The sequence below is a fragment of the Equus przewalskii genome, chromosome 5 (assembly GCF_037783145.1).
Source record: "Equus przewalskii isolate Varuska chromosome 5, EquPr2, whole genome shotgun sequence".
Taxonomy (NCBI): Eukaryota; Metazoa; Chordata; class Mammalia; order Perissodactyla; family Equidae; genus Equus; species Equus przewalskii.
Window position 1 is genome coordinate 72,349,416 of NC_091835.1, and position 9,288 is coordinate 72,358,703.

Below are 9,288 nucleotides of genomic sequence, written 5' to 3' on the forward strand. Positions count from 1 at the left end.
TTCTTCTGTAAGGCGGGCGAATCTTGCCTTCCTGCCTCCCCTCCTCCTCCACCGCCTGGAAAAGTCAAAAGCAGTGGGCAGGAGGGGCCTGGCTGTGGGGGTCTGAGGAAGTTTCTTCACCGATGTTCGGCTCCTGGCTTTTACCCTGGGCCCTTGGTGTCTAGGACAAAGGGAGGTGACCTTTCCAGTTCCCAGCAAGGGCCTCTTCCTTAATAGCCACTGTGTTCTCAATCCGTCTTTGCTAACGGGTTGGAATGGGGGTGGTCTTCTCACAGCTGGAGGAAGGAGCAATCCTGAAGCTGGGGAATCACTGAGGCTGGGAGGGCAGGCAAGGAGCATCCACACACCACCACACCCCTTTCACGGGCCAAGTGCCAGGGTGGGTGCAGTTCTCCCCTTTGTCCAGCAGACGGCGCCCACAGCACAGTCACAGCTGGATGGGGCTTAGAGCTCTGTCTTGCAGCTTCAGGGCAGCCCTGCCAGGTGGTTGTATCTTTTCCTCAAAAAGAAAAGCGAACCCTGGCCATCCTTCCTTCTTGTACCCTGGAAGTTAGTCCTCCCACATATCTGACCCCCGTCTCTTCCTGCAGCAATTAAGGGCAGGCTTGGGGAGAACGTCCTTCTCAAGGCTCCTGCCCAGCTTCCCAAGTTCCTCTCCAGGCAGCTGGGCAGAAGGGGGGGCGCTGTAGAGAGGGCAGGATGAGAGGGGAGGGAGAGGAGACTGTCCAAGTCGGGAAAGAAAGAAAATGCCAAGGACCTAACACCAAATTTATCAATTTTTAAAAACAAGAGATTTTCCCCAAAAGTGAAGAAATAAGAAATCCAGTGTCCATGCGTTCCCAACTGCAGTCTTGATCCCAGGATACCTGCTTCACTCTCAGACCTGTTGTGGGGTTGGGGGCAGAAAGAGAGGGTGAGCGGGAGGCCAGAGGCCCTCTTGTCCCTCCCCTGCTGGTCTGCCCAGCCGTCCTGTCCCGTTAGTCGAGCATCTAACTCCTGATGCCTGACCCAGTCTCCGTACCCTGGTCTGGTCTGTGCAGGAGGAGGACAGTAAAATCAAAGCTCCCCAGATTACTCCATCAATGACTCCACTCTGGGCAGGACTGCTGCTCACCTGGCCTAGACAGGTGAAGATCTCCCTTTCGGTTCCTAATGCCCTTTATCAGAAAATCTGTGGTCTCCTTCCCACCCATTCCCATAGCCAGAAGTCCTAATACAGTCTAACCTCGATCCCTCCTGCTGCAGCTTAATCCCGTTTCTCTTCGTCTGCCCGTCAGAGGAGATGCAAGCCCTCTTGCCATACAGAATAGTTTTTCAGTGACTGCAGCTGGTCCTTTGTTTCCCTCTCCCTGATTCCAGATCTCAGCCCTGGCCCTGTCCACACAGCTTGCTGTCCTGTACAGCGGGCAGCCCAGCCCTGGGGTCTTACCGAGTTGGCTCCCTGGGAATCCAGTGGTGGTATATGGGTTGAGGCTTTCTCTGTGCTGGGTTTCTCACTGCCCCTCTCGTGAGTTTTAGGGGTGGATTCTGCAGGCTCTAAGGAGGGAAAATGTGTGGTGGGAGGGAGAGGTGGTCTTCATGAGGGCTTGGAGACAGGGGGCTGCTTCTCTCACCCCACCCTATACTCCAGTGACCCCTCAGAGGAGCCCAGCACCAAGCTGGAGGCAATCGGGCAGGACCAACAGGGTTTTCTCTGATCACAGTTACTACTGGAGGTTCACTAATTTTTTTTATCTGCAATCAGAAATCTGAAAACCAAACCAAACCAAACCAAAAAACCCCACAACCCCTCTCAGAAATGTTAAAAAGCTTGGGTGCAATCTCAGTGTGTGGCTAAACATGACCTGAACTGATATGAGGCTATTTATAGTCTATTTATCCCCCTTTGGGAGACCATTCATTTCACTGCAGAAATATTAATGTGTTTGATTACAGGGTGCCCTGCTGGGGGTATTCTGAAATATGTAGGATATATACGGCATCGCCGTCATACAATTGGGATACTTCTGAATTGTGGAATACATAGGGGATAAGGGCCTGTGGAGATGTATTAACCGCACCACCAGCGGCTTCCATTTGTTGCATGCTTTGTATGTTTCAGCTGCTGGGCCAAGAACCAGTCTCATTTAATTTTCATAAACAACCCAATGAAATAGGCACCATCATTATCGTTTTGTAGATGGAGGTTAAGTAAGTTGCTCAAGCCTCCGGGCTGGTAAAGGCGCAGAGCCAGCATTCTAGCCTGGTCGTGCTGTTCCCATTATGGTGGGAGGGGCTGGTGCCAATCAGTAAGGACTGGTGAAGAGGTGCAGATAGAGCCAAATCCTCCAGTTTCCCGCTCCTCCTGGAACCCTCCCACGTGGGTAAGGCTTGTCTCCTCCTAGGCTGGTCCCTCCCCAGCCGGAACGTACTCTGTGCTTTCCCAGAGGTGCCCAGCCTTGACTCCGCTTCTGTGTCTGTGATCCCAGGTGGGCAGGACTCCTGGGTCCCTGCGCTCTCAGTGGCTCCCTCAGGCTCCTCTCCCTGCTGCTGTTGCCCGAGGTGATGTTCAACCATCATCTGGAGCTCTGGGGGCACAGAGGAAGGGGGAGGACATTGGACATGACTGCCCAGTCTCCTCTGTGGACCCTCCAATTCAACAGCCCTGCTAAAGAGTCACCAGACATTGCCAAGTGGTTTGACTTTCCTGTCCCTTGAGATGTGAACAAGGAGGGACATCCGCTAGGCAGCGAGCAGGGACTAAAGCTAGACAATAAAATGCACTACCTTCAAAGGGAAGGGAGGGCCAGGGAAGAGGCTTTAAGAACAAAAGATCCTCCTTAACTTGCTGGGATAAGTGGTCTCCTTTGGGGGCAGGAGAAAACTCAAGTTAGAGCCAAGAAATATTTGCATACCTTCTGTGTTCTGTGACCTCGCTTCTATGTGAGTTCACAAATTGTATTTAATTTAACTGCCACAGTGAGGCAGTAGTCACGGCTCAGTAGGTTAGGCAGGTTCTCCGGGGCCACTCTGCTGGGCGGTGGCAGAGCTGCAATTCAGCCCCAGTTTTTCTAGCAACAACTCCACTTTAATAAAGGCAGATTTCATGACTTCCCAAGGATTCCTTCCAAAGGGGTCATCGGGTCTACTGCTCAGCCTCAGGCACAGAGGGGAAGGAAGGGAGGGGAAGGGTCATCCGAACCTTTCATTGTGGGTGTGGTCCTTGTCACCTTCTTCCGCTGCCGTGGAGACATGGCCAGAGTGGACTGTGAAGGACACAGAGCACAGGTGGGTGCCAGCCCTTCTCGCCCGCCTCCTCCACCTTGCCATGCTTTTGGATTGGAGATGGGGGGGTGGGTGTGGGCTGTAAAAAGTGGGGGAAGAAAATTCCTGCTTCCCCAGCTCCCCCTTTCCCCTTCCACCCGACAATAGTGAGCAAGGAGACTGTGTGTGTGTGGGGCGTCCATTCACACACATTGGGGGGGGGGGGTGCAGGGAAGAGGCAGTCTAAAGGTCCTACAGATGGGGGCTCTGAGGAATAATCCCCTAATGAGTCTGTGGGTTTTCTGGGCTGGGCTGGGCTGAGTGGAGGTGCCAGCTCACCTTGAGAAGTGGGTTGGGCATCCGGTCTTCATCTATCTCTGAGGGGAACAGGGAAAGGAGAAAGTGATGAGGATGGGAAATCCAGGGGGTCCCCATGGAGCTGACTTCCCCAGGGGAGGAGTCTCTGCAGTCACCTCCTTCCTGATCTGTCCCTCACATCTGCCCCTAGGAAGTTGGCCCTGGTGGCCACCCCAGGCCCACTCGCTCCAGCTCCCTCCTGCTCTGCTGTACGGCCTTCTCCCTGCACTTAGTCCTGTCCTTGACTCTATGGTCAATCTGCACCTACATCCTTGCCTCAGACCTGGAGGCTCCTGAAGGCAGGATCTGTGGTCCTTTTGCCCTTTTCCTCCCTCTGAAATATCTTTTTCTCTTGGCAACCATTACCCCCACCCCAGGTCCAGAACTGAACCCTGCATAGGAGGGAACACTGGCTAAAGAACAGCAAAATGATCCTGTGCAGGGTCCAGGAAGGTACCAACCTTTTCAGTAGCTGGAGGACAGCTGGGGACTCAGGCATCCTGCAGTCCGGTCTAGCTTATTAGCATGACCACCTCTTCCACTCTCCTGTCCAGCTCCCTGACGTTTCTCTGAGACCTTGTTCTCTCCCTAGACCCTGATGGGGACACTGGTGACCAGAATGCCAGCTGTTCTCTGAGCTGTTTCTAACCTTCCCCTTCCCCTCTGGGGGCGTCAAGATAGCTGATGGAGGCGGTCCCTCCCCCTCGCAGCTGTCACTGCCTCTGGGGGTGGGGGCAGCAGCATCTCAGTTGCTGGAGAAACCTGGAAGGCTGTTGCCACAGCAACTGGCACTCAGTTGACCACCCTAATTCCTGGGGGGCCTAGGAACCAGGTGCTCTCCCTCCCCTCCCTAGCACTGCTCCTTCTTTCCAAAGCCAAGGAAATCCTCCTGCTAATCCAGCCACCACTTTCCTGCCTCTGGGATTGAGGACTCTCTGACTGCTCAGATCTGTCCTTCTTCTGTCTAGCACCCCCCTTCTCTCACTGGGACCCAGCTGTCTTCAGCAGCCCTACTCCCTTCAACGACCCATCCCTGGGGTTACCTGGGGATGACTGGTCACTGGTCAGTACCAGGGTGGCAGGGGTGGGGCGGCGCCTCCGAATCTGAGGGAAGAGGTCAAGTTCATGTGGAAGCGTCAAAGCCCCACCCAACACCACTCAGCAACACAATCCAGGCCACCCACTTAACATACCTTAAAAAATGCCATGTTACCTTGAACCTGCTGTCCCAGGGTGAACATTCTTGGGTCCATCCCTCTCCTCTGGGACCCAAAAGACCAACCCTACCCCCTGCACTCCCACCCCCTGTTCTGTCTCAGCATTTCCCCCAGCCCTGGCCCTAACTCCATCTCAACAGCTAAATCTGCTCTACGCATCGATCTCTGGCCTGCTGTCCTTCCGTCCATCCTGGATCAATGGTCAGAAATAACCCGAGAGGACACAGGCTCTTCCTTCCATCTCGCAGCCCACCCCTCAAACACACATTAACCTTTTCTGGGCCAGCACTTGCAGAGAGCACCCCTCTGTCTCCATGCCACCCGCTGGCCCGCCCGGGAGGACAGCACAGCAAAGGTGGGTCTGAATGTGCATCCCCCTGGCCCATGCCCCTCCCTCCCTAATGTCCTCCCTGTCCTTGGACACACTGCCTTTCTCATTTGTCAGGAAATAAGGTCTGCGAAATCCTTGTCGTGGTAAATATAACACGAGGAGAAGCCCTAGGCAGCACTCTGGTCAGGGCTTAAAGCTCAGCTGCAAAATCTTATCCTGGGCTCAGGGGTTCCCTTTTAAGAAATTAACATATAAGAACTGATTGACGCTGAGCCTCTGAGACTCTTTTTCCGCCGCTGTTCTTTTGTCATGCTGCCAATAAAGTTGATTGTTGTTGAAGTCAGTCCAAGGACTCTTGGGACATGTAGTTTTTCCCCTTTCTCTGGACTGTTTAGAGGCTTGGAAGTGAGGGGGACCATGGGGCTGGAGTCCCTGCAGCTCCCTCCAGGGCATAAGAGGGGAGGGAAGGCTCACGGGGCTGGGAAAGGGGCTAAAATTTCCAGGGCTGAGAGGATTAGGGTGGGGACCCCAAATGATCAAATTCCTATCTTTGTGTGTCCATTATTTAGTATCATTACCGTTGGGGGTGGCGGTGGTAGGACGTTTGCCCTTCTCTGTGCCCAAAGAGTGGGTACCAGTCATGGTGAGAGAGGCAGTGTAGTCTGCGAGGGGCAGTCTCCCGAAAGAAGAAACAGGATGCATAGAATGGGGGTGCATTGGGGGTAGGGCTCTGTTTTTTGAGCAGAATCCAGCGGCATCTGTTTTTGGTGACATTTCAAGGTCCCTGGCAGTGCCAGTCCTGTGTGGTGTGTGTGTGTGTGTGTGTGTGTGTGGCGCGCGCTCGCGCATGTGTGCGCACACACGATACACGTACGCACTGCACAAACATTAGCTGTGTGTCCGTCTCTGGCGATTCCTGGTACAAATGTGTGGTGCCAGCAGGCGGGCATGTGTGCATCACGTAGGTGGGGTGGGGGCCGTCCTTTTCCCAGGAGAGGACTCCTCCTTTCCATTTCTTTCCTGCCCTGGGGGAGGGGGCTGGTTGTGGAGGAGACAGAGGGAGGGTGGGGTGGGGATTCAAGGCTGTTGGGAACCTGAGAAGGAGACTGCAAGCATGACAGAAAGGGCCTTTGAGACAGCAGCGGGGCCCTGTGATCTTGGACTGGTCCCTTCCTTATCCAATTTCCTTGCCTTGGACAAGATTTCTAAGCACTCAGAGTCCTTGAGAATTATGATGACCTACAGCAGGAGGGAAGTCAGACTTCCTGAAGCCTCCCAGGCACCTGAACTACTAGGAAACAGGTAGACGGCCTCTTCTTTTTCATGTACTCCCCCAATCCTAGTGCTCAAGGACACTGGTGCCTTTGCCTCTGATTTATTCCCAAACCAGTCATGCCAAGGACCTGGTAGTTGTGGGCTTCCTGCCATCCCCTGCCACTCTGTGCTCCATAACTCAGAGCTTCTAACCCCTTCCACCCTCCCATGTCGGTCTGGGTTAGAAGCTCCTGCCAAGCCTGGAGGTTTTTGCTTACACACTTGGGTAACACAGCAAGAGGGACAGAGGTTAGACCACAGGTAGAATTTCAGGCCTAGTAGACACAGATTTCTGAAGATGAGAGAAAAGCAGGCCCATGTCTCAGCTCTCTTTGTCCCTCTGGCTCCTTAGCACTGCCTCAGCCTCCTCCCTTGCCCCGCAGACCCCTGAACCAGCCGGCCTTCCCCCTTCTCCTCCCAACCCACACCTACACCTGCCTCCTCTGACACCAAACAGATGCAGGTGTCAGGCCGTGAGACCCGTCTGTGCCAGTGGAAGGCAGTTCCGCTTGGAACCTCACCCCTCACCCCAAAGCCCACACTTGGGCCCTTTTTCCTGGGTCTGAAGTTATCTTAGCCAGTCCCTGCCTGCAGCCCTAACAGCCTTTTTGCTGACCCCAAGGGAGCGCTCCCCATGCTAGGGGCTCTGCACCCTCCTCGTCCTCAGGAGGTCTGAGGTCTCACCACAGTCCCTCCTACTGTCACACCTTAGATGCAGCTCCCTCCAGGCCGGGGAGAGGATGGAGATGCAGGTACCTAACCCCTGCCCACACTCTGAAGCTGAAGTTACAGGGAGAGGGTGTGCCTCCCCTTTCCCTTCACATCCAGGCCGCATTCTGCCAAACAGCTGGAGCGACAGAAAGAACACTCCCCAGCCCGTCCAGTCCCCGGGCTCACAGAGTTGCCTCAGGTGGGGAGGCCCAGCCAAGCCCTGGCGGCTGGTCGGGGGGGGAAATAGAGAACTGACCTTGTGGGAAACAGATATTCATTAGGAATGGGGATGTCTAGGCAAACGGACAAAGAATACAAGAAGAGATGGAGCAATGAGCAAAAGAGCAAATATTTGTAAATGGGAGGTAGTAATGACCACGGGTGGTCACCCTCTCCACACATGCTCACTCTCCCTGAGCTGAGACACACTTGCTCACACACTCTCACACACTGCCGCCTCTGCCAGGCTGCTCTGAGCTAAAAATAGGCTAGGCCAGGAGGCTGGGCCCTGGACTCCCACCCCTTGAGCCAGGGCTAGCACAGTGCTTCTCCGTCGTGTGTGGCTCAGCGCAGACCCCAACCCTAGAGCGCTTCTGCCTCTGGATTCCCCGTGCCACTCTCTCCATGCCACCCCCACTCCCCGCTCCAAAGGGCAGGAGTTGGGAATAAGGATCCACGTGTCCAGACTTGCAGAAGAAGGGAGCCTCCGTCTGCAGACCGGACAGCGCCTCTCCCCAAAGCCCCAGGCCTCTCCGTGTTCCTCAGCCCCTTCTTGTTCTCACTCCCTGGAGTCCTGCAGGGTCGCCCCCAGTTAGGAGAGGACTAGGAGGGCTGTTTCCCTTCTTTCAACTCCGACTGCACCAGGCTCCCTCCATGACCTACCCTCACCCCCAACCCCTCCCGCACTGCTGCCAGGACCCTTCAGCGCCCCCACCCAGCTCAGAAACTCAGGCGGGGGTTGACTGGGCGGGGGATGCAAGACTGGCGAAAGGGAGCGGGGGGTGGGGGGCCGTGTCCTCAGGCAGGCCCCCTCCCCCAGGGCTGGGGCGACAGAGAGCGACTCTCGCGGGGACAGCCTTCGCCGGGAGGCGCTCGTCCTTCTGTCCATCTCGAAGAAGCACAGACAGGGAGATGGGGCTCCGACGGTGGGGGAGGGGGTAGAAGACCCCCAGACGAAGCGCGTTCGCCCTCTCAGGGGCGCACTGCTCCAGGAGGACCCAGCAGGGATCCCGGATCCCAGTGTCCAGCGGTCCCTCGTCTTTTGCGGGGCGAGTCCCCCGCAGCCCCGCCCTGCTCCGCACCTGCTCCGCCGCCTCGGGGTCAAGGTGCGGCTCCAGCAGCGGGACCGTGAACTGGATCTTCCGGGGGCTGCTGTCCTGCTCCATGGCTGGGGCGGGACACGGCGGGACGCGGGGCTGGGCCGGGCGCGCTCCTCCTCGCTCCGCTCCGGCCCCGGCCCCAGCCCGGCGCGCTCGGCTCCCGGCGGCCGGCTCCGCGCTCCCAGCTCGCGGCCTCGGGGCCCCGGCGCCGCAGATTGGCTCGGCCCCGCCCCGCCCGGCGCCCCCTCCCCCCGCCGGAGCCTTAACCCCGTCGTGGCCGCGCAGCCGGCTGCAGGGGGCATCGCCCCACAGAGGGCGAGAGGGCAGGCGGGCGAGCCGGGTGTGGCGGGTCCTGTCGTAGTGACAGCTCGGGGGTTGTCCAGGAATCCTCCGAGTTCTGGGCGGGGAGTGGGGCCGGCGAGAGGCCGCGAAGAACTTCTCTAAGCCGAGGCAGGTTGGAGGGTTGGAGAGAAGAAAGCAAACGCGAGGCAGATTTGTCTCCCAGAGAAAAAAAAAGAAAGAAAGGGGATTTAGGCATGCAGCAGGAGGGACTAAGATTAGACGTGGAGAGGGACTTTCCTTTGAGGGAAAACACTAGAGCGGAGGTGAAAACTTGAAGGGGAGATAGGAATCAGGTCTCCGGTCCTGAGTTCACTCTGTGGCAGGGGTGGGGTGGGGTGGGGTGGGGTGGGGGGACGGGACTGAAGACCTTAGAGGGTCTCCAGAGGCCAGAGCCTCCCTCTTGAAGTGCTGGTGGCAGTGGGTGGAGGGCTCGGGGAGAAAGGACCGTCTAGGA

At 56.7% G+C, this 9,288-nt stretch overlaps 1 protein-coding gene across 1 annotated transcript; it reads right to left on the reverse strand.

Moving 5' to 3' along the window:
• Positions 1-754: 754 nt before the first annotated feature.
• Positions 755-8,699, reverse strand: PPP1R1A (protein phosphatase 1 regulatory inhibitor subunit 1A). Its single transcript, XM_008538534.2, has 7 exons — positions 8,475-8,699; positions 4,644-4,704; positions 3,583-3,620; positions 3,182-3,245; positions 2,412-2,567; positions 1,430-1,536; positions 755-883 (listed from the first exon to the last, which is right to left on the reverse strand). The coding sequence occupies exons 1-7, from the start codon at positions 8,556-8,558 to the stop codon at positions 878-880; spliced, it is 516 nt and encodes a 171-aa protein (XP_008536756.1). The 5' UTR covers positions 8,559-8,699; the 3' UTR covers positions 755-877.
• Between the last annotated feature and the right edge of the window lie 589 nt (positions 8,700-9,288).

Excerpts from the sequence above, each read along its gene's own strand:
- PPP1R1A (XM_008538534.2), bottom strand. The coding sequence starts at position 8,558 with ATGGAGCAGGACAGCAGCCCCCGGAAGATCCAGTTCACGGTCCCGCTG. Across the intron at positions 3,621-4,643 it reads CAGTGACCAGTCATCCCCAG|AGATAGATGAAGACCGGATG; the intron begins GTAACCCCAGGG and ends TGTTCCCCTCAG. Across the intron at positions 3,246-3,582 it reads TGCCCAACCCACTTCTCAAG|TCCACTCTGGCCATGTCTCC; the intron begins GTGAGCTGGCAC and ends TGTCCTTCACAG.